The sequence below is a fragment of the Chelonoidis abingdonii genome, chromosome 13 (genome assembly GCF_003597395.2).
Source record: "Chelonoidis abingdonii isolate Lonesome George chromosome 13, CheloAbing_2.0, whole genome shotgun sequence".
In the NCBI taxonomy this organism is placed as follows: Eukaryota; Metazoa; Chordata; order Testudines; family Testudinidae; genus Chelonoidis; species Chelonoidis abingdonii.
Genome location: NC_133781.1, coordinates 29,083,782 through 29,108,296, shown reverse-complemented (window position 1 = coordinate 29,108,296; position 24,515 = coordinate 29,083,782). Strand labels below are relative to the sequence as shown.

The 24,515-nt window shown below is 49.0% G+C and overlaps 1 protein-coding gene across 4 annotated transcripts in view; it reads left to right on the top strand.

Moving 5' to 3' along the window:
• Positions 1-24,515, top strand: part of SLC39A11 (solute carrier family 39 member 11) — a 253,490-nt gene that overhangs the window by 1,775 nt on the left and 227,200 nt on the right. For all 4 annotated transcript variants that reach the window (XM_032797180.2, XM_032797176.2, XM_032797178.2 and 1 more), the window contains exons 2-4: positions 268-401; positions 2,065-2,103; positions 23,895-24,053. In XM_032797180.2, coding sequence (XP_032653071.1) covers positions 294-401; positions 2,065-2,103; positions 23,895-24,053 — 306 coding nt within the window. In that variant the 5' untranslated portion in view covers positions 268-293. The remainder of the gene's footprint in view (positions 1-267; positions 402-2,064; positions 2,104-23,894; positions 24,054-24,515) is intronic.

Below are 24,515 nucleotides of genomic sequence, written 5' to 3'. Positions count from 1 at the left end.
GTAGGTTCATTGGTGCTGTGTGAAATGCGGGCAAGCCTCTTGGGTAGCTGATGTAAACTACAGCTGTCATTCCTAATAGAAGGGCTTGGTTTTTCAGAAGTGCTGAGGACCCACAGCTCTGTAGAGAGCAACAGGGACTTTTAGCCCTTCTGAGAACCAGGCCCTAAGGTGCTGCTCTTCATAACAGGGAAGGGATGTCTTGTCCCCTGTAGTGCCTGAGTTTTATGTTGCCGCTGTCTCCCTCCTAATGCACCAAATTTCTTCTAGGCCGGTAAAACCCGAGTGCGTTCAGCATGATCCAAAACTGCAGTCCGGTGGTCCAGGCGTTGCTCGGGACTTTATTTACCTGGGGGCTGACAGCTGCTGGCTCTGCGCTAGTCTTCGTATTTTCCAGTGGCCAGGTGGGTGTTGCCATTCAGTTCTGAAAACACATGCCTCCTTCCAGACATGATTTCTGTGTGATCAATACAAAATAATTAGGCTCTGATTTGGCCTGTATGGCTCTGACTTCTGGATGGGAAGACGGAAGTCTTCATTTGCACATTATGATGTTGGAGGGAGTCTCCCTCCAACCCCTGCTCCCTTGTAAATCCAGCTCTCAGATGTGTACCTAGGCATTTATGCCACACAAGCAAATATCTTTTGCATTTATTTTCCTCTGTGGGGCGGGGGAGGGTGGCGTTAAATTACAACTGTAAAGCCATCAAATGTGGTTCTTCTCAGGAAATGGGGTGTGGAAAGACAGCTTCTTCCTCAACAGGTCTCCCTCCCTCTGTATGCGCAGACAGGAGAGCAGGTTTTAATGACAAAAAGTAGCTCGTACTCCTGCTGGCCTGCTGGAGCCAGTGCAGTTGTGGGAGAGGGAGCTAGAGTCTGTTCTAACTCGTGCATCAGCAGCGCTATTGTTGACCAAGTTCCAGCTGCTTGGCAGAATTTTGTTGCTGGGTATAACCGAGTGGCCTACCTTGCTGACGGTGGTACAAGAGAAGGAAAGAACCCTGCTTGGCTCTCTGATCCGAGGTGTGTTCGGTCCGGGAGCCTCGACTTTAGAATAGCCCAGATCTGTTCACCATTGCAGCATCCTGCAAGGGCAGGCTGCTTTCTCAAGCATTTGGGAGCAAGGGGTGAGCGGGCGGCTGAGATCTGCAGCTGGAGTGGCTTCTTCTCGTCTGCCTTTACGTCTGTGATGTACGGCGACTTTATTCAGAACTTGGATCAGTTGTGGGGTTGAACTAGCTGAGTCTCTGCTCTGGCTCTTTGTCTGCTTAGCTGCCTTCTGAAAAGTTGCAGGCTTGTGTCAGTGTTTCCTTCGGATGTCATCCTGCCTCCCAGCCTATTTCTTATTTAAGCTCTTCTTGGGTGACCTGTTCAGAAGCCTGGTTTTGAAGGGAGAGTCCCTTAGCAGGAATGTATTAATTTTTTCTCCTTGAGGAACGGTGAATCACGCTGTGAGCAAGCTAGGCAGCAGGATGCCCTGAATAATTGACAGGCTGTGCAGTCAGTTGACTGATAGTCTGGTTTCAGTATTTGTTGGATACAAACCAAACTTGAGAGAAAACTGAAGAACTGCAGACAAGACGCTCACCTGACAGAGGCAAAGCACAGCCTGAACTTTAAGCTCGTTCTTAGATCCTCCTCTATATAGCAGCACACTACCTAGGAAGGTGCTAAAGACTCACTGAAGTCAAGTGGGACTTATGCATGAGAAGTTAGGCCCATGCTTTGAGAAGAAGGATTGCCTCATGGTTAGGGTGCCAGCCTGGGTTAAGGGGACCCAAGTTCCCTGCACTACCAGAGACCCAGTGACACTGGGAAAATCACTTAGTGTCTCTGTGCCTCAGTTTCCCATCTGTAAAGTGGAGATAATTGCACTACTTCCCAGGGATGTTGTATACATTAAAGATTGGGAGGCACTCAAATACTGCAGTAATGGGGGAGTATATAAGGATCTTCGAATCAGGGCCAGAGCTGCGAACTCCCCTCAGCGCTGCTCTCATGCCGTAAGCAGTTGCACCTTGTTTCTTTTAGCAGTTGGTAAATTAAATGTTCTGTGTTAATTTTCAGAGGCGGATCCTAGATGGAAGCCTGGGCTTCGCTGCTGGGGTAAGTACAGTACCCACTGGGACATCCTAATTCTGCTCATCCTCTGCTGCAAGTACTCTCCTAAGCCGCCCCCATGCTTCATCTGGCTATGTCGTCACATTGATGTTTTTTGTGTGTGTCCGAGATCTAATTAAGGCTACGTGAGGCAGGGAAGGAATCTGGTAAAGCAGCAGTTTCAAGCTTTAGCAACGCCTGGAACATCAAAACATTTTGATTTAAAAAATGTTGTGGCCCCACAAACTCCCTGCTCAGCCGCAGGCCTCGCCCCCGCCCCACTTCTTCTCCTTCCCCACTTTTACCCCTCCTCTTCCCCACGTCTTTCTGTCCCCTCCCCCAAGTGTGCTCTGTCCCTGCTCCTCTCCCTCCCAGCGCCTCCTGCATGCTGGGGAACAGCTGTTCAGCGGTGTGCAGGAGGCACTGGGAGGGAAGGGGAGAAGCAGGGACGGGAGACGCTCAGGGGAGGGGGTGGAATCATATCAGCAGAGCCAGTGGCCCCGAACCAACTCCTCCCCTGCCCTCCCAATGCCTCCTGCACACCGGGGAACAGATGTTCGCTGGCAAGCAGGAGGCGCTGAGAAGGGGGGGGGGAGGGAGTTGATCAGCAGGGCTGGGAGACCCCCTGTGGACCCCAGTTTGAGAAATGCTGTGGTACAGTGTGGTTAAAGTCGTGTTCCATGTCACTGCCTCCTAGGGGAGGTTGGAGGTAGTGCAGAGTGGACAGATGCCGGTGTCTGGCACAGAGCAGGATTTTTCACCTGTGGCAGGTATGGCCTTCATGTTCAGTGCTGTTTGTCTGGATTTTCTGAATTGTGCCCCTTGCAGCTTCTTTCTGTGGCTTAGAGGAGCAAAAGAAACCTGATCCTGCAGAGACTGATGGACATAGCTAACTTTGTGTCTGAGTATCCCAGTGATTTCAGGTGCTTGAAGTTGTTATGGGGGAGCAGGGGGAAGTTGAGAATTTACATGATTCAGGCCTAAATCAACAGCCTCATGTAAACTGAAAGGTTATTATGAGACTGTGGGTTCCTGCAAGGCACGCGGTAATTCAGGGGACGGGTTGAAGAGTTGGCTTAGACAGCATCAGGGCAGGCTGGTGGAAAACCTCCAGAAGATTTGGGTGAGCTTGGTATCTTGTATTCTGAATTGGTAAATCACTGGCTTGTCTTTTAGAAGCTTGAATGTATGTGAGCAGCTGAGCAACCAATGTAGACATGTCTCTGGCTCTGAGTGCTTAGAGGAAACTGCTGGCCATTTCCCACTTTTTTTGGAGGTGCTGCCCACCTTGCAAGGTACATGCCCCTTTCTAGGAGGCATGTGGCAATGGGGAAAAGCCCCGGAGGACCACTTTGACTTCTGGCCCTGGTGTCTAGCGCAGAAAAGGAGGTCAAGATGATCGGTTGCAGTGCACTGTGGGTGTGAAGGTGTTACTTTTTCAAGTCTGGCTATGTGGCCACCCAGCACTGGGCACCGTGTCTTGTTTAGTTCTCTCCCAGAATGCTTTGGGGTCCATGTTCCTGGCCAGAGGCGTAATAGGGTGGCAGGTAACTAGAGTTTTGGCCTTAATTGAGAGCGTCCTGGCTTGTGTCTCTAAAGCACGCCTCTGTATCATTGTTCTAATCAGGCCTGTGTGGCTGAATGATCGCTAAATGACTCTGTGAAACATAACAGATCCTGGTTGATTGAGTGTGTATCCTGTATGTGTCAGCAACTCCTGGAGCACAGCGAGTGCCTATCTGTGCTCGAGGCAAGCTGGAAGCCCATTCACCTGTCTGCTTTATTTTTTTTGGCAGCAGTTAATAACATTGCTAACAGCTAAAACTACCTGAGGACGCTCTGATTGCTGGCCCGGCCCCCTCGGTGGAGCATGCTGCACAGAAAAAGAAAACCAGCTGCAAATTGTCCAGGCTTCCGGATGGCATTAGCGGGCCTGAATTGCCAAAGTGTCATTCAAGTCAGGGTGGAGTTTCATTTGCAGCTGGCCTGTGCTAAGCCGTGCAGTACTGTCGGACTGAGGTTTCCAAGCTGTGCTTGCTGGAGGTCTGCAGCCAGCCAGTCCGTGGTGACCCCTCGTTTCCCGCTGGTAAATCGTACTGAGCACAACTGGAAATCCATGAGGTGCTTTCTTGATATTGCTGCTCTAGGATGCTAGTTGCTGCAGTTGCCACCAAGAGGCTGTGGGACTGCTGAAGAGGAGCCGTCCACCGGGTTTCCCTCCTGTCTTAAAATGTGGCCAACTCTGCAGAAGTCTGAGAGCCGCGGCAGCAGGACATTAACCCCCTGAAAGCATTTCTGTGCAAGTGTAGTGGGGGTGGGGGAATGGCTGGGCCCCGCTGGTCTGCTTAATGTCTTAAGAGAGATGAGATCCTCGCACCTGTCAACGCTTCTGCGTCCTGCTGAGCCGTTGGCTACAGCGGTGTTGTCTCCTCCGTGTGTCTGCCTCTCCTCTCCAGCTGTCGTGTGTGGTCTCTGATACTCTTCTGGGTTTGTTAATGGCTGCATTGTCTGTTGGACACCTCTTGCCCCATCTGCCAGCCTGTGAACCCCTCCCCGCTTTTCCTGGGTGATAATGGGACCTCCCTGTAGCAACCGCAGCAATTTACTTGGATGAGAAAGTGTCAAATGTAATGTTAGTGCCCCTCGGATGAGACTTAGCAGTTGGGAACGAGGAGAAGAGGCAGCGCTGTGTGTGTCCCCCGACGGCACGTGAAGAATGGCTGCGGCAGGAGATGATTGCGCAGGGTTATTTTTGTGATTGTTGCTCGTCTGAGTGGGATAGAATGGCTGGGCTAACGTTGGTAGATTTACCTTTGTTCTTCAAAGGTGGCATCTGAGATTTCTTCTCCCTTCTTGGGGCAGGAGTGTCTCTTTGTTTAGTGTTAGCACAGCCCCTAGTGCGCTGGGGTCCGGTCTGTGACCGGGTGCCTTTGGGTTACAGTAATGGAAATAATACTCTTCGAAGGGTGTTTGTATTGCAGCAATCCTTCCTCTGCGGATGGCAGAGTAATCACTCCAGGGCAGCATCCCGTTCTCTAACTCTGCCTCCAGCCTTTCTGCTCGCCCTCTGAGCTGAACCTTACTCCTCATGTTTTTCTCCTGTGAAAACAAGACGCACCAGGGTAGAATACACAGGTGCTGGGCGCATCCTCCCTGGGCTCTGCTGATGCACCTCAATACCTGAACCCCGACACCTTCTGCTATCGCAATGCCACGCTCTTGGCAGGTCAGACACTGGGCTTTCATCCCGATCCCCAAATTACCCTCTTAGTCCAGCCCTGGCCCTAGCCAGCTCTGCTGATTCTGTTCATCCCAGAGTCACTGAACTCCCCGTCCCTTCCCTGCAGCAGTTCCGTCTGCTTTAGCCTGGGGATCCGCCAGAGCTGTCTTGACCTTGATATTTCTGTTGCCGGACTAAACACTCTCTCGGTGCTAACTGTCAGACTCACCAGACGTGACCTAAGCAAATACCCACCAGCAGCTTGGCTGAGAGCCCTGTTCTCCTGTCACCGCATGAGTTGAATGGGGGTTCCATTGCGTTAGGGGTGCAGCATCCAGTTCTTTCTTCAGCCATGTGTACCAAATTCACCAGCCATGGTGATGAAATAGATGCTTAAGAAACAGAGCTGCTGCCAGCAGCCTCCTGATTTGAAGGTGCTGCTCGGGCGTCTCACATGTTGCTGCAGTGTTGGTTTATTTAAAGCGACTGCATCATGGGTTCAGTGACTTGCCACTGTGTCCAAGTGCTTGGCATTAGCCGCGTCGGCCAAACTGCCAAATGCTGGCATAGGCACAAGCTGGGGCCCGTCTCCTACTCTCGTAGCTCTGTAGAATGAAACTGGCAGCAACAGGATGATGGTTGGGTGGCTGCTGTTTGTCAGCGTCCCCGGATGCGAGCACTATGGTAATTGTGGAAAGACTCATGGGAGGACCGGCAACTTACACCAATCTTGAGGTAGCCTCCCGGTAGCGCCAGAGCTCGTTTCCAATCAGATGAAATGCACAAGGAATGTGCTGCCTGCTTTGCTAGTGGGCTGGCCAGTCGGTTATCACCATGAGGGGTTTGTCCGTGATGGGTGGAATCTGACCTCGCTGGGTTGTGATGCTTGGGTGTTCACACACCAGCACACTAGAAAACTTCCTCCAGGTGCTGCCGAGATTAGCAAGAAAGCTGGCCTGGCCCTGTCTGTTTAGAAAACCTCCAGATTCGGACTGGGCTGGATATAGCAATTTTAGAAACCAAGCAGGATGCTTGATATTGGTCAATGTAGCATTTGCCACTCTGGATCTGTGTCGGCTGCTACCCTGATACTGAGAGAGGTCAGTACCAGATCCGTCAGAGGAAGGTGCGAAACACAGTGGGGTGGACAACTACCGAGTAACCTGTCCATGGGTAGAGGTCTCCCAGGATGGGAGCTGTGTGCATGCTGTCAGTCCATGGAGCTTGTCAGGCAGTGGTTCTCAAACGTTTTGTACTGGCGACCCCGTTCACACAGCAGGCCTCTGAGTGCGACTCCCCCTTAGGAATTAAAAACACGTTTATATTTAAAAGTGATATTTGTACATTTGTTAATATCTCTTCTCACAGCAGACTTACGAGCTGGGAGGTATGTACTCGTGACCCCCACGTAATAACCTCACGACCCCCAGTTTGAGAGCTGCTCCTGTAGAGGGCAGTGGTGTGGGTAAAGCCCCAAATGTTGTGATGGAAACGTATTTTTTAATGTCTGTGTACACTTCTTCCTGCAAAATCTGTGTCCGAGGGCTGTATTTATCTGGTAAAAGAGCAAAATAACTTCCTCCAAGGCTGTTCTCAGCCCAGCTTCTCGGACACTTCTAGTGTTGTATAGCTGTTTCTTGCCTGAGATGGTTTTGTTGCACCGTGCTCCTGGGCGATAGGATTCACTTGCATTTTAGTGTGGAGTTTTTCCCCCCACAGCTGGCTCCTGAAGAACAGGAGACTGGCCTGATGGTCTGAGCAGCTTTGGAGCGTTCCCTAGGCAGCACAGCTGATGGGAGTTGGAGCGTCTGCTGGAGTTGCCTTTAGTTTTGGGTGGGTGGAGGTCCTGTGTTTTGGTGCGGGATGCTGTGCTGAGTTCTTCACTCTTGGGAGAAGTTGGGGGGCAGAGTGGCATGGTCCATGGAGCTGGGATTTTGTGCATTGGGGATCAATAATGTCCTGCCCCAGCTAGCACCTTCTGTCTGAGGCTCTGAAAGTGCTTTATATGTATTAATAAACGAAACCTCACAACTGTTAGTTCTCCCCATTATGCAGATGGGAAAACTGAGGCACAGAGGTATTGAGTTACATGCTCTCGGTAGCACAGGGAATTTGTGGCAGAGCTGGGGGTGGAACCGTTTCCTGCCTCCTAGTCCTACTTTTTATCGAAAGGATGACTTCTCTGTATAAAAGAAGCTGCTCGTGTGGCTTTCTGGACCTAGATGGTACAAAATGAGGGTGCCATGAGCATGAAACCAGATGCCTTTTGAGATGCATCCAGCAGTTACAAATAAGCTGTGAGTTGCCGTGGGCATTCTTTTGAATTCCTAATGACGTGACACTCTAACTTTTCCGAATCAGTTAGAAACTTCCCGTGGACCTCACCTCTTTGTGTTGGCATCAAGCTTGGGCAAGAATAATTAATCTTCCTCTTTTGGAAAATTGCCATCTCCTGCGACTCAGCATGCTGTGTGAAGGGCTTTGAAACAAGTATTATCTGAGCACCAGGTGGCTTGCATGGAACCTAGAGAGAAACGAATTGGCAGGAACCCGCCTGGAAGCCAGACTGAATTCCACTGTGCTGCTTGTTAATAAGCTGGGCTGTGAATTCTTCATTGCGGATAAATAGAGAATACCACACGCTTTGTGGTATGCGGACTAGCTGGAGCAAGATGGACTATTCACTGCTCCTATCCAGTCTCGACCTGCTTCATTAAGTGACCAGAGGAGCAATACAGAAAGAGATTAATTTGCAAGCTTTCTTGAGTGGCTTCCTTTCTGTTCAAAAATAGGATGGGAAAATAGATGATTAAAAAAAGTCATGTGTGGACAATTGGGCTATTTCTTAACTCTCCCGCCCCCCTTAAAAGCTGTTTCTTCAGGTTGCCGTTACTGTGACGCTGCCGCAGTCTTGGGTTATTTTGATGTTAAATATGTTTCTGCTAAACCCTTGTTTCTCCATTTGATTGCGAGTATGTAGTCAGGGCCTCTTGCAGCCAAGGCAGAGAGGAAGTCTGTTTTGCTTCTTGTTATATGCAAAGCCTCTTCCACAGAAAATACTTACACATTGAAAAGCAAGTGCAAAAGCAATGAGCTGCTGGTTGTGATTGAGCAACCCTACAATAACAAACCGGTGGGACCAGCCCCATTGGTCACAATCAGCCCTGATAGAAATCGCTTTACCAACAGGCCTTTAGTCAGACTAGTTGCTCCTGCTTTGCTGGGATTTCTGCTATCTCTGCTCTAATCTGGGCTCCCTGGCATACCCTGAGGTTAAATCCATATAAAATAACGTGATGGAGCGTCATAGGGTGATTGCACTACAGTACCCAGCCAGCGTGTATGTGCAAATCTCTTCTGCGCACAGACGTACACCAGGTGCTGGGAGAGTAGATTTCTGCATCCATAAGGATGGAAGAGCTAGAGAACACCTCTCTACAGAGATGCAGATTAGATGCTGACCTTGACTTTCTGAGCTAGAGCAACCTGATGTGTGAAGTGGAGTGTGCTGAAAATTGCTTTGAGCTTTGGCCTCCACTGCATTTTGTTCAGTGGATGGAGGGAAGAGAGGCAGAAGCTAGCTTTTTAAACTTTCTTTTTCTTTCTTTCTTCATTCATTCTCCCTGTTTTGCCTTCAGACACCCTCAGTCTCTGGGTTTTGAAGTGAACATTTGGACCTGAATTAGGCGCAGATAACTCCAATACTTGATAAGGGTCCATCATGCTGTCTTGTCGTTTTGGCCTTGCATTGCCAGCTTTTCACCACTATAATAATTTCTGGTCCTCTTGGTTCGTGTCACTGGTCTTTGGGTTCAGAGGAACGCTTCTAGACTAGTCTTGGTCCGTATGTAGCTTCGGACCAGTGGGACTTTCAGTCCTGACAGGAGTACAGCCTGAATCCGTTGCTCTTTTGAAGAACACAAAGTACGCGATCTAAACGACTGCAAACGGCTTGTGATTTTTGGGCGCTTGACTTGGGACATCTACAGAGGACTATTTCTGAAGGTGGGTGCTGGGCACTTCCTGAAAATCAAGCCCCTTTTTAAGATGTTTCAAATTGAGCACTCAAAATCACTAGTGAGTCACTCCTGAAAACATATGCCTGTGCTTCCCAGAGGGCAGCTCACGGTCTTCTGAATAGACCATCATGTATGAGGTGTTCTTGCCCGTTCTAGCTGGGGGTTTATGTTTCACCTTTGGTCCCAGCAGGGGGCTGGAACAGTTTGTGTAGTGGGGGTGCTGAGAGCCATTGAACCAAACTGTAAACCCTGTGTGTGTTGGAAATCTCTTCAAGTCGGGGTGGAACGAGCACCCTAGTTCCAGCACCTATGAGCCCTGGAACGTCTTTAACAAAGCTTCAGTACAAGGTTTGATTATTGTATCAATGCCCCTCTGAAAGGAGAAAGGCAGTGTGCTCTGCATCTTGAGGAAGGATGGCCCGTGGTTAAGGCATCAGCCTGGGACTTGAAGCCAGGGTTCAGTTGCCGGCTCTGCCACAAACATCTCCTCTGACCTTGATCAAGTTACTTAGTCTCTGTCTTAATTCCCCACCTGCAAACTGGGGATAATAGCGCTGCCTTGCCTCTCAGGAGGGTTGTGTATACTGAAAACTGAGCTGATTAGTTACCATGGTGATAGGGTCTTAATAACCTGGAGGTGGGCATCTGATGTGGGATCCAGACATCAAGTGCTCTGAGGGTGTGAGTCTGAGAAGTGCTGTCTATTCCCACTGAAGTTTACCATACCTGAACGCACAGTCAGCTTCCCAGAGGGCCTGATGTTCCCTCTTCCCTCACTGCGTTGACATTCAGTTCGCTGCCCTCGGAAAAGGGGAGAGCTTTAAACAGCACCTGACTTGTCAGACGTTGAATCTTCCCTTTCAGGGCCAGATAAAATTGGGTTGGGAACATGCAAAGCTGAAATGCCTTCCCAAGCGCGAGGCTCAGTCTTGGTATCAGCGCCTTAATGATGCAAAGTTCCTTCTTGCTGAAAAGTTTGGCCGATGAAACGTTCTCTTGAGTGTCTCCCTCCTCCCCACGTTTTCTTCTGTGGTTGGAGCTCTCCCTTCTCCCTCCCTTGCAAGACTTGTGGCTCTTATCTGGTATATCGTTAAAATTGCCGCTGCCGATGAAGCCACGGCAAAAGCCTGTGTTCTGGTCTTTGGTCAGCCCTGTCGTGTGGTGACAACTTACCGTGCTGCTGCTTAGCAACAGACTGTCCTCGCTGCAAAAATGGGTGTGTTTTGTTTTTTTTGTTTTGTTTTTTTTACAGTGCATCGAGATAGCTAATATGATGGAAAATCCTGCTGGAGACAGGGCATGGAGGACTGCTTTAATTTGGGATCAAGTGTCAAGGTCAACCCTGTGTGCAGTCGCCTGGGTTTTCCTTTGGCTAGCTACACCAAGGTGGGAACGACAGTGTCTTATCTCCGGCGCATGGGAGACGTCTCAGTGTGCAACTCAAAGCCACGGGCTGAGTTAGGATCTCCCGGTCGCTGTGCTGGCACCGTGAAATTGCAGGGGCCCCCTTCACATGGTGACTGTTACTTGTCCCTGATGACAGTGAAAGCCAAAGTGAAACTCAAGGTCCCATTAGTAGGGACTCTGGAATTGAACTTTGGAGGGGGCTGCCATGGGACAAATGCCACCACCACCGGGCTGACAAGAACAGGTGTGTTTCCCCGGCAGGGAGGTTTGCATTACCATAGAGTGGTCCTTCTCTGACAGATTGTTGTGCCCAGTCTTTGGCTAGATGGCAGCTCCTGGTGCTAAGGAAGGATGGTCTAGTGGTTAGGGTGCTAGTCTAAGACTTGGGAGACCTGAATTCAATTCCCAGTCTGTCACAGACTGTCTTTGGTGGCCTTGGTTGAGTCACTTGGCTGCTCTGTGCCTCAGTTTCCCCATCTGTAAAGGGAGCTAGTCCCAACCTCTCAGTGGTGATGTGAGGATAAACGCACTAAACATCATGAGATGCTCCAATAGCATGTTAATGGGGGCTATAGAAGTACCCAGGAAATACTGGGCAGAGAAAGGTTCGTTTCCCTGGTTAAAACTGGCGCATGGCACAGCCACCTTTGAGCCCATGTGAGTCTGGCTCTGGGAAGCCCCATTTTTGCTAGGGAAGGCTGGCACACACCTGCCGCTCCACTGGCATTGAGTTATTGAGCTAGCAAATTAAAAAAAAATCCACTCCCTGGCTTTGTTTGCTGCTTGTTCTCAGGCTGACAAGAGATGCTGTCGTCTCTGGTTACTGTGACACATTCAGCAAAGGTGTCTGGGCTGCCAGAGACCTCTTGATATTAAAATGCCCAGCTTCCTTTCCTGCCATTCTCCACACTCTCCCTTCCCTCCTCTTCCTCCTCGGGTTCAGAGCAACCAGCGGACTTATGGACATCATTCCATCTTGGCTCTGGAGCATTAAACATCTTCTAATTAACATCTCTGAATTAATGCTGTTTCCGAGGCTTTCTGAAGCCATGCATGAGCTTACAAGGGCCAAACTCTGCTTTTAGCTGCATGCCCAGCTCCCACTGCATGTCTCAGAGCACCCTTTATTTTTGGGTTACTGAAGATCAGCTGAGCCCCTGGTTCTGTCTCTGTCTGGGCCCTGGCTAGCTGTAGTTCCAGTGGGTAGCCAGTCACTTAGAACATAAGAACAGCTGTACCAGGTTGGACCAAAGGTCCATCCAGCCCAGTATCCTGTCTACCGACAGTGGCCAATGTCAGGTGTCCCAGAGGGCGTGAACCTAACAGGCAATGTTCAAGTGATCACTCTCCTGCCATCCATCTCCACCCTCTGACGAACAGAGGCTAGGGACACCATTCCTTACCCATCCTGGCTAATAGCCATTAATGGACTTAACCACTTTGAATTTATCCAGTTCTCTTTTAAACGCTGTTATAGTCCTAGCCTTTACAACCTGCTCAGGCAAGGAGTTCCACAGATTGACTGTGCGCTGTGTGGAGAAGAACTTCCTTGTATTTGTTTTAAACCTACTGCCCTTTGATTTCATTTGGTGGCCTCTAGGTCTTGTGTTATGGGAAAAAGTAAATAACTTTTCCTTATCTACTTTCTCCACATCACTCATCATTTTATACACCTCTATCATATCCCCCCTTAGTCTTCTCTTTTCTAAGCTGAAGAGTCCTAGCCTCTTTAATCTCTCCTCATATGAGACCCGTTCCAAATCCCTAATCACTTTAGTTGCCCTTTTCTAAACCTTTTCTAGTGCCAGTATATCTTTTTTGAAATGAGGAGACCACATCTATATGCAGTATTCGAGAACTGGGCGTACCATGGATGTATATAAGGGCAATAAGATATTCTTCGTCTTAATCTCTATCTTTTTAATGATTCCTAGCATCCTGTTTGCTTTTTTGACTGCCTCTGCACACTGCATGGACGTCTTCAGAGAACTATCCACGATGACGTCAAGATCTTTTCCTGACTCATTGTAGCTAAATTAGCCCCCATCATATTGTATGTATTGTTGGGGTTATTTTTTCCAATGTGCATTACTTTACATTTATCCACATTAAATTTCATTTGCCATTTTATTGCCCAATCACTTAGTTTTGTGAGATCTTTCGAAGCTCGTCACAGTCTGCTTTGGTCTTAACTATCTTGAGCAGTTTAGTATCCTCTGCAAACTTTGCCACCTCACTGTTTACCCCTTTCTCCAGATCATTTAGGAATAAGTTGAATAGGATTGGTCCGAGGACTGACCCTTGGGAACATCACTAGTTACCGTTCTCCATCCACTTAGAATTGTGTGTGTGTGTGTGTGTGTGTGTGTGTGTGTGTGTGTGTTGGGGAGTGGGGGGCGTTGTTATTTCTTTTCACTTCCTTTGTACTAGCCCATTGGTGCTTCCTGGCTTTCTTTCAGTTCGACATTGGATGGGAACTCCCACTGGCATGTGTGGCTGATCCCAAGGCAGTGTTTTGTGGAGTGGGTGGAGCACAGAGCAGGAAAATAGGAGTCAGGGTTTTATTTGTGCCTCTGCCATAGACTTGCTCAGTGACCTTGGGCAAGTCACTTCATTTGGCTTTGTCTTGTTTTTTTCCTGTCTATCAAGCGGGGCTAAGACTTCCCATCTCATAAGGGCGTGTTGGGGTTGCTTGCTTTGAGTGGCTAGTATGAAAGGTGCTATAGAAGGCGGAGGGTCAGCTGGGTGGATAACCAAGCTATCCATACTCCTAGCAGGGATGAGGGCTCCCTAACCAGAACCTCCGCAAGGGATGTTCTAGGATAGCGGAGCAATATCCTCTCCGATCCTAGCAACAGAGGTTACTCAGTGACTCTGACCAAGTGTTTCTCTCTGGCTCCTCTCCAATGGGGCAGCAGTGATGGGAGCAGGAGTGCAGTCAGGGCCATGGTAAGTGTCCCGGTACTTAGCCGTGCTCAGACCAGGTCTGCGTGGTCCTGTGCTAGAACATCAGCTTCTACAAACACCGTACGAGAGATGGCCCCTGCCCCAAAGAGCTTGAAGCAGAGAAAGGAAGTGTCCCTTATTCCCATTCTGCAGATGTGTCCCTTATCCCCATTTCTGAGGCCTGGAGAGATGAAGTGACTTATCCAAGGTCACACGTGGGCTCTGTAGCAGAGCAGGGAACTGAACCCTGGTCTCTTTAGTTTCCATCCTCCCTACCTTTGTCCCATACTCTCCTTGCATCTCTTACCTATATAGTCTGTTGCCACGTGCAGCCTGGTAAATAACAGGCCTGCATTTTCTTTTGCCCCTGCGAATACGTGGCAATCTACACCTACCTTTGTCTGCCTGCTCTCTCTAAACACCAGGGAGGGCGAGGAGTTATTTACAGTAAGGGCCAACGTTGACACAAGACCTAAGGGATATAAACTGGCCGTCTGCGTGTTTAGGCTGGAAATTAGGCAAAGGTTTCTAACCATCAGAGGAATCACAGGAGCAGTGGGGGCAAAAAACCTAACTTGTCTCAAGACTGAACTTAATAGGTGTATGGAGGGGATGGTACTATGAGATTGCCTATGCGGCCTCTCCATGGCTGCCATTAGCAAATATCTCCAAGGTCCGGAGGTGGGACCCTAGATGCGGAGGGCTCTGAGCTACTACAGCGAATTCTTTCCCGGAGGTTGGGCTGGTGGGTCTTGTCCTCATGCTCAGGATCTCACAGTTCACCAGGGTTGGGAAGGAATTTTCCCCCAGGTCAGACTGGCAGAGGCCATGGGGGGGGTTTTACCTTCCCCTGCAGTGTGGGGCACAGGTCACTTGCTGGTTAGAACTAGAGTGAGTGGAGAGTCTGTAACCTGAAGGTTTAAATCAAGATGTGAGGACTTGAGTAACTCAGCCAGAGGTATTCGGCCGATTATAGGAGTGGATGGGGGAGATTCTGTCGTTTGCAGCCTAGATCAGGCCTGCACAACATACTGCCCATGGAGGCTCACTGTGCGGCCCGCAGGGGGATTCTAAATCCCCTGCACATGGGAAACACCGCGCTCTGCGGGCAGCCCAGAGCCCTTTGAATCCCGGGCGCCACTCCCGGAGCAAGGCTGGGGCTGGGATTTAAAGGGCTCAGAGCTCCCTGTGGCTGCAGGCAGCCCAGAGCCCTTTGAATCACAGCTGCAGCTCCGGCGGCCAGGCTGGGGCCAGGATTTAAAGGGCTCGAGCTCCCCTCAGCGGCAGGAGCTCTGGGTCTTTAAATCCCTTTCCCAATTCCGCAAAGCTCTTGGTTCCCTTGGCTGCCGGAGCCCTGGGCCCTTTAATTTGCCCCTGAGTGCTCCCAGCCACCTCTTCAGCTGGGAGCCCCTGGTTGATTTAAAATAAAGTATCACCTCCCCACCCCCAACCTTCCTTTTTGGCCCACAGCTGTTTTGGTGGGGCGGCACTGGGGAAGGAGAGTTTGTTTCAACAGGGCTGGGCGTCGCTGGGGCAAAGGGCCGGGAGGTGCTGGGGGGGTGTTTCCACGGGGCCGGGGGGTTTCAGCCCTCAGCTATTTTCTTTGGAGTAATGTGGTCCTCACCGCTTTATGAGTTGTGCAGGCCTGGCCTAGATTATCGTGACAGTCACTTCTGGACACAAAGTCTGAGCTAGAAAAGAAGCAAAGTGCAACGGCCCTGGGGTGAACTCAACATTTCCAGCAGAAGGGAAAAGAAACCCAATAAATGTCTGAATTCTGGGGAAAGCAGATGTGCATTAAAAAGCAGCAAAGAATCCTGTGGCACCTTAAAGACTAACAAATGTATTGGAGCATGAGCTTTCGTGGGTGAATATCCGCTTTGTCAGACGCATGTGATGAACATTGTATTTCGAGTGCAGGATAACAAACCTGCTGCCTGGATGTAGCGCTTAACTAGGAAAAGATTATATTTGCTGGTTAGGGAGACGTTCTCATGAATAGGGTGGGGTTGGAGTTTGACAGTTACAAGGGCTGGCAATTGAGTGTCACATTCTTAATAAGATCAGCTCTCTGGGTGTAAATTCTAATTTTTGTGTTAATTTGTGAGCATCTTGCACGGGTGGCTTAAAATGACAGCTGTCAAACAGCAATGGATGATTTTTTATTTATTTATTTATTTTTTTATTACCTTCTCCCCTCGTGTTGTCACGTAACATATTGGGTCAAATCCTCTAGTCCTTGGGCAAACTCAATTGATTTCTGTAGTTAGGTGAGCGTCCTCCATAGATACCAGTGACTGCATTGGATTGGCTGCAGCTGTAGATCAGCGTAACTAAGATAATCTCGTGCGTCTGCTCTGAGATGCACTGGAAGCTTTGCCTGGGTGAGGACTGCAAGACGGAGCTGATCTGATTATTGTTTTCCCACACTAGCTATTTGCAGAGATCAAGTGAGGTTTAGGTAGCTCTGGCCAGGTGCTTTGCACTCAGATAACTGAGGTGCTGCTGTAGGACACTGATTTTTCCATTTTTTGCCATACCATGACCCTATGTTCTAGCAGAAAAAAGTATTGGGGTTCCAGTTCCATGTAACCATAACAAGAGGTTGGGAAGGGAGGATAGGGGACAGGGTGCCCCAGGCAGGGAATCCTTGTAGGAGGCACATTTGACGTGGGAGAGACAGAAGATGATCATTTATTTGTGGACCAGACCCTCTGTGCTGGGCATTGTGTATAAACAGCACAAAGACAGTCCCTGCCTCAAGGCGCACTACAGTCTAGATTTTCCTTCCAAGCAAGTAGTGCCATTTGTTGGAAATCCAGCTCGGCATCTTTGTTTGGAGGTGCAGAGATAGCAGGAAGCAGTGTAATATCTATCCCTGGAGCCTGGTCCTGCCTATGTTGAAGCTAGTAGAAGTTTTACCATTCACTTAAGTGTCAGGAAGATCGAAGATTGGGGACAGGAATGAGCAGAAATTGACCCGTTCTTTTCTTTGGAGAAACAATGTTTTTCCATAAAGTGACGATGTAATTCCACTGAGCTTTTCCCTCGCCTCGTGTTACAGTCTTCCCTTTTCTAGTTTTGGTTTTTAAAGAGGTTTTAAAGAGTATTCAAAATACAAAGTTTGACAGCTGTGGTTGTCTAATGTAACAGCCCATTTTTTTACGAGGTGTGGGAAGTTGACTACAAGGTCCCCTGGAGGGCTGGGGTCTAAAGCAATAGACATCCGCTTCTCTTAAAAAGAGACTTCACAGTTCCCAGTGGCTCAGTTCAGGCTTCTTTGCTGTTGGTGGATGCTCAGGCCATAAGAATAAGGAAAGTGGATTCATTCTCTTCAGCTTGCTGACAGCTCTTGTACACAGGCTGGCAAACTTTGCAGGCTTTAAGGCATCTCCAGTTCATTGACCCTTTCACTCTGTATTTTCCTAGCAGAAGAAACGGGAAGCGATGCCCAGTTGGGTCCTTGCTTGTGCAAGGTTGTATCTTGCAGCCTCTTTCCTGGTGCTCTGTTCAGGCCAGTTGCATATTGAACAATAAGCCTCTGAAGTACTAGATGTGATATATTGTGATTTTTTTAGTAAGACTTTTGACACAGTCCCACATGACAGTCTCATAGGCAAATAGGGATTTGTGGTCTAGACAAAATTGCTATAAGGTGGATGCACAACTGATTGACAGACTGTACTCAGAGTAGTTATCAGCGGTTTGCTATCAAAGTGGGAAGGATGTACGTAGTGGTGTCCCACGTGGGTCAGTTCTGGCTTTGCTGCTGGTCCATTTTCTTTGTTCATGATTTGGATAATGGAGTGGCGAGTCTGCTGATAAAATTTGCAGATGACATCAAGCTGGTGTCAGGATTAGAATTCAAAATAACCTAGACAAATTAGAGAGTTGGTCTGAATTCAGACCAAGATGAAATTCAGGAAAGACCAGGGCAAAGGACTACACTTAGGCAGGAAAAATCAAATGCACGGCTGCAAACTGGGGAATAACTGGCTATGTGGTGGTACTGTGGAGAAAGATCTGGGGATTGTAGTGGATCACAGATTGAATATTGAATTGAACATGATGCAATTGCAGAAAAGTCTAGTATAATTCTGAGGTGTATTAACAAGAGTGCTGTCTAAGATGCAGGAGATAATTTTCACTCTGTTTGGCACTGGAGTTCTAGGATAGATGTGGACAAACGGGAGAGGGTCCAGAGGAGAGCAACAAAAAACGATAAATGGTTTAGAAAATGTGACCTATGAGGAAGGGTTAAAAACCCTGAGCATGTTTAGTCTTGAGAAAAGAAGATGACGGGAATGGGACCTGATAAGTCTTCAAATATGTTGAGAGCTATTACAAAGAGGACTGGGGTCAATTATTCCATGTCCACTGAAGGCAGGACAAGAAGTAATGGGCTTAAACTGTGGCAGGAGAGATTTAGGGTTAGATATTAGGAAAAAATGTCTAACTCGAAGGGTTGTTAAGTTCTGGAACAGGCTTCCAAGGCAGGTTGTGGTATTCCCATCACTGGAGGTTTGTAAGAACAGGTTGGACAAAACTCTGTCAGGTTTGCCTGGCCCTGCCTCAGCGGAGGGGGGCTGGACTGGATGACCCTCTCCAGGTCCTTTCCAGCCCTGTGTTTCTAGGATTCTGTAACTCCAGCCTCCGCTTCTCCCTATTTTTTGTTCAAGGGAGGGTCTAGAAAAGTGCTTGCTTGGGTGCTGGGTGAATGCCTGGCTCCAGAAGACTGGGTTTGATCGCAAGCTGAGGAAACTTTTCTGTTAATGCTTAAGCATTTTTCTTTGCTGATATTTTTCTCAGGCCTCAGACTGATTTTACTTAAAAAAAAAAAAAAAAAAAAAAAAAAAAAGAACTCATTTTGTTTCGTGGCAAATGAGAAGACTCCCAGTGGAGTCTGTCACAAATGAGTTTCCTTCCATAGCTGAATGGCTCCAAAAGCAAGTACTGTAGATAGTTGGGGGCTGAGGGGACGCCAAACCTGCTGAAGGCTCTTAATTGGGCTGATTATTTTTGATTAATCCAGCCTGGTACATCTAACACCTGGGGGAGTGGGAGGGGAGAGAGGAGAGGAAATGAAATAAATAAATTGGTAAAGTCTGTATTTACGCTGCATATTGGATGGGTATTTGAGGATCTGATATTTTCTTTCTTGCTTAACTATAATCTGGGAAATGGATTTCTCTGCTACTTTTATAAAGCTTTATGGGCCAAATGTAAACTTGAGACTTGCATCTCCATCTGTCCCTGTTGTGCCAGGGAAGGCGTCCTGGGGCAAAATGGATCCATTGCAGAGAAATGTGTTGGAAATCTTCTCGCAGCTGTTCGCACTGACTCTGTTATCTTGCTGCTTAAACTGACACCCAAGCACCTGCAGAATTCCCGTGTGGTCTTGTTTATGAATCACTCCAAGCCCTACGTTACCTGTAGTTGGAGTGCAAGGCTCCCCATTGGCTGTTCTAGGATATGGGTGAAGAGATCTGCATTGTGCTGGTGGAAGGAAAGTAGTTGAGATTAGGGCAGGGGAACAGCCAAGTGGCACCTGGATGGGGTGATGAAATGACTTAACTGCTGTTATCTCCTCACTTGTTACCATTTGCAGTGGTGTGATCAGTACTTTTAGCAAGGAGTTAACTTGTGCGTGTGCGTGTGTACACACAGAATTCCTTTATCCAGGAACCTGCATAGAGGATCTGGGTGGGTTTCGAACCCAGCATCCTGTGGTCATTTTGATCCTGTGCTAACAGGAGGAGGTCTGTGCATCAAGCCTAAAACTACCCCATACTCTCTTGACTTCATTATGGACTAACCCCAAAGAGATTCAGGGCATCCTGGCAGATCAGTGCAGTATCTAGTGCCCCCCTCCCTCAGGCCTATGTATGTCTCTCCCTTCTACCCCTGCCCGCTCAGCTGGTCTGTTTACAAGCAGCCACAGAAACACAAATATCCTAGGAGAATTGGTGTCTTAGAGGTTCCCCTTCGCTGATGTGGTGCTGTGGTGTGGCTGATGGAGGAGGTTGGAGCTCAGTGGTTTGAGCACTAGCCTGCTAAACCCAGGGTTGTGAGTTCAATCCTTGAGGGGGCCACTTAAGGATCTGGGGTAAAATCAGTACTTGGTCCTGCTAGTGACGGCAGCGGGCTGGACTCGATGACCTTTCAAGGTTCCTTCCAGTTCTACGAGATAGGTATATCTCCATATGTTGTTATTATGCACAGTAGCTACAGGCTAGAACAACAAAATACTTCTCAACAAAACTGGAAAGCAGCCAGCACCGGTGCTGGCCCAGCATCCCCTCTGCTCCTCCCAAAGCTGTCGCTGTTGATAGCGTGGGACATACAGACGTGGCGATGGGGCAGCGACCCAGATGATGTAACTGACTCCCTTCATCAACAGATCTCCAGTGTCTCTTCATTTTCTGTTAATTGGCAATCTCTACCTGGTGTTTGGAAACCTCTGTGCCACCCTGGGATAGGGGACAGCAGTGGAAACGCCCTCAACCCTGGTGTGGAGGGAACAGCTCTAGGAGTCAGTGGGGAGTTGTGTCCTCGCGTCTTGTCCTCTCATCTTGTCCTCCCCTTTGGAGCCAGCCTCTGGCTGAGATCAAGAAGAGCCATGACTAAGACTGCTAGTTGGCTGGAGGATTTGGCGTCTAGTTTCCATTTCGAGACCCCTCCAAGCTCCTTTCACGTAGGCCAGCGGCAGCTGCCAGTTGATGAGAACACATTGTCCTGAGGCTGGTTTCTAGGTAGGTTTTAAACATAATGCCCGTCATCAGAGTAATGGAGTGCATGGACACATGTAAAACAGGAAGTGCCAGCTGACTTTGAGTGCCCACCGTGGGTCTGACTTTCAGAGGGGCTTGGGCTTGAGCTGAAGTCAGTAGGAGCTGTGTAGGTTGTGTCCTGGCCAGAGCAACGAACGTGTATCGGTTGAGGCTCCTGGATTTGAAGCAGTGAGCGCGGTTTAGCTCTCTTGCAGAAAGAATGTAGATCTCTCTCATTGTTTTCTAACACTTCTCTTTTTTTGGAGGCCCCAGGGAGATGAGCCGAATTCTCTCTTGTGGCCTGGTGTCATGCCATGTCATCTGGGAAACACTGCAGTACAGCTTGTTCTTTTTTCAGCAACAGGCGTGCTCAGCGTGGGGAGCTGAGTGAACAAATGACTGCTTGGATTCCTGCCTTCCCCTTCCACCTGTCGACTCAGTGCTGTTTTCTGTAGGGATGGAGGCTGCGGGGGTAGGAGGGTGGAGAAGAAGAGTGCTGGATTGGATCCACTCCCCCTGCTCTTCTGGTAACTAGAGAAAGTGCCATATACCTAACCCCGACCCCTCTTAGTGGATTGACAAGTGTCTCCCAGATCACTGGAGCCTTGTGGATCTTGATCGATTTCCTGCCTGCCATGAGTGTCAGCTTCCACGAATAACTGAGATCAACCCATCTTGTGTCTTCCATGTGTCTGAGCACCTCCCAATAATTAATGCATTTATCCTTGCCACAGTTAGGCATTGTTACCCCCACTTTACAGATGGGGAACTGAGGTACAGAGGGACAAAGGGACTTGTCCAACGTCACACAGGACATCTGTGGGGGAGCAAAGGGGTGGGTCCTGTATACTGCAAGGGGGATGCACTTCTCTCTCTGGATTGGGGTCCCTGTGTAGTGTTGTTTTTATAGCCCAAGAAACTGAGCTTCACGGAAGGACATGTTGGACTGAGTGGAGCCTGTGTTGTGCACAGTGCTACATTCTGTTCTCTGCTCGCGGTGTCTTGGAGAGGGAGACGTGGGAAGGCCCCATAACCCATGGAAGGAGGGCAGTGGAGGCTAAGCAACTTCCTGTGAGCTCAGGGGAGCCCTTTTCTGAGCACCATGTGCTGGGGGCGGCTCTCTGGTGCCCTGGGGAGCAGAGCTGGCATCGCGTTAGGCTGGAGCAGAAGGCACTGGTTCTGTGGTGCTTGCTGAGCCCAATGGGAATTTTGCCGCCAAAGCGAGCAAACACTAACTGTGTCCCCTCCATGGGCTCTCACCTTCAGAGGTTGAGGGGTTCAGGGGAAGCCAATGGCAGTACAGCTCCCGGGGGGGCAGGGCAGCAAGAGGGCTCACAGCCTCATCAGTTGCCCCAGGATGGGGAGGGTTGGAACCTGACTTCCCCATAAATCTGGGCCCTTCCGTAGCCCCCAAATCTTGGCCTCTCAATTCAGCTGCAATGTCTTCTCTTCAAGGAGAGCCTGAGGTTCGTCTTGCTGGATTCCTGAGGCGGTCTTTCCCCGTCCCATGTGCTGTTCTGCAGAGGGCGTGTGCATGTCTGCTGTCATTCAGGCTTCGGTGACAATGTGGGGTTGCTTTGTAGCTTTGCTCGAGTTGAAAATCCATTCTGCGCAAGTCTCCTGGAGGAAGCGGTTTCTTGAGGTTGGTTTGGGAACTGCTCATGGTTCCGAGCTGGTGACTGGACAGTCCTAGCGCATGTTGACTACTTTGATAATCTGTCAAAATGCACGATGCTTCAACAGACTGAAGTTAACTTTCCTTGCCTTTTTCTTAAAACCTTCTCGCTCTACTATTTAAAGACATGATCTCAGCTTGATTTAATCCTGCAATTCTGGTTTTAGCAAAACCTTACAGCCAGTGGAAGCCTTTTTCCCCAAAGTACTTTAATACCAATGGAAGTAAGGTTTCAGACAGGTAGCTGTGTTAGTCTGTATCAGCAAAAACAATGAGGAGTCCTTGTGGCACCTTAGAGACTAATGAATTTATTTGGCATAAGCTTTCGTGGGCTAAAATCTGATGAAGTGAGTTTTAGCTTATGCCCAAATAATTTTTTGTGTGTATTGGGAATCAAATATTGGCCTGTGGTGTCCATGTTCCAGACTCTGCGTTGTGAGTTAGTGTCAGTGCTTAGGAACCTGGGTGATAGGAGCTGTTTGTAGATCTGAGAGCTAGTAGGTGAAATTGACTCATCTGGTTTCAATCGCTAACTGGTCACTTCTGGCATTTCAATCTGCATTAATGGTAGGAACACATGAGAATTGTTTTAATAACATAAGGTGTTGGTTGTTAACACCTCAGGCTGGTGTTACTATGTTAGTCCAACTTGATGTGGTCTCTTCGAAGCATCCCTGAATGTGCTTTGTGGTGAAAACAGGTGATACAAATGAGAAGATGCTCATATTTAGTGTGTTGTGCAGAGTCCTCTGTCTTTGGCATTCCCTGTTGTCACAAAGAACTGGTATGTGGATGGGAGCCAATCCTCCCCTCCCGCTGCTCCCCTCTGGGAAGGGTTATTATGGACGTGTTAATCCTCAGTAGGATGAGCCTAGCAAGTAAGTGTGCGTGCGTCAATTGTTTTCCTGCCTCAAGGCTGGCTGAGTGAAAACTGATGGCTTTGCACTGCTAACGCTTAATCCCCTTCTCCTTTCTTCATTGTACTTCAGTGACTGCTCTGTGCAGAAGTTGGCTCGAATCTCATCGGTCAGTCTGAGTGGTTGTCACCTTTCACATTGCCAAATGTGATGGCAAAAGTGACGGTGATTAAGCTGGAGTGTTTGTGGCTGGCGTGAACTGAAGTCTGCTAGGTGTGAGCCCTGGCAATCCGCTGTGAGCGTTGTTTCAGGGCCAGTGCCATCCAGAAAGCTGGAGGAAGCTGAGAGTTTGGATAGTAACTAAACACTGTTACCAAAGGAGTGTGTTAGCGGAACAGTGTGGATGCTGTCTGTACAATGTGCATGTGCCCATTTATTTAATTTCTGGTGTGTTGTGAATCTGCTCAACAACCTTAAGTGAGCAGAGGGCAGCATGGTGAATCCACGAAGGGGGTTTGCTCTTTTCCTCCTGCTAGAGGAGGGTTATTAAGAACCAGGAGGGAAGTTATCTGAGTGTGGGTTGCTGGGCAAGGTGCCTGGGTTACCTGGGAGGAGCGTGGTGGTTGGAGGGAGTTGGAGTGATTTGTGGTTGAGAGGAGGCGTGCTTTCTGGAGTCTAACAAAACCCTTGATGTTGAAGGGCATCAAGAGAGCTGGCTTCTGTTCCCACCTCTGCACTGAGCTCTTGTGAGAATTAAAGCTGGTACTCTCTGCCTCAGTTCCCCATCACCACCTTTGGCCTGTCTCTTTATTGCGTGTATGTACAGCACCCAACGCATTAGGGTCCTGATCTTGATTGCAGGTGATCCCATAACTTGTATTAATTTATGTTCTCTGTCCTTAGGTCATGTTAGCTGCATCTTACTGGTCCCTCCTGGCTCCTGCCATTGAATTGGCTGAAGATTCTGGGGATTTCGGGGCTTTTGCTTTCTTCCCGGTAGCTGTTGGCTTCACCCTGGGAGCAGCTTTTGTCTACTTGGCCGACCTTCTCCTCCCGTTGCTTGTAAGTAGCAGTCTGACTGTCGGCTGTCAGTGGCCTCGGGCTAGTCTCCCACCCACCCTGTTTGTGTTCAGGACTGTGGGCTGCTGGAAGCCTGTTTTTAGCTGACCTGCACGTTCCTGGATGCATGAAGGGGGGCTCTTGAACGCCTGCCTTTCACATGGCAGCGTAAAGTCTGGGCTCTGAGCTGGCAGTGCAGTGTCTGTGCTGTCACCATCCCGGACTCATCTGCACATTCCCCCCTTTTGCAGATTCCCTAGGTAGCAAACAGAGGTCTGCTGCCCTAAATCATGTGCTCTCTTAGGGAGTGGCTCATAGACTCATAGAAAGGTGGGGCTGGGTGGGACCTGGAGAAGTCACTAAGCCCACCCCCTGTGCTGTGGCAGGACCAAGGGAACCTAGACCATCCCTGTCAGGTGTTTGTCCAACCTGTTCTTAGGTCCTCCAATGATGGGGATTCCACAG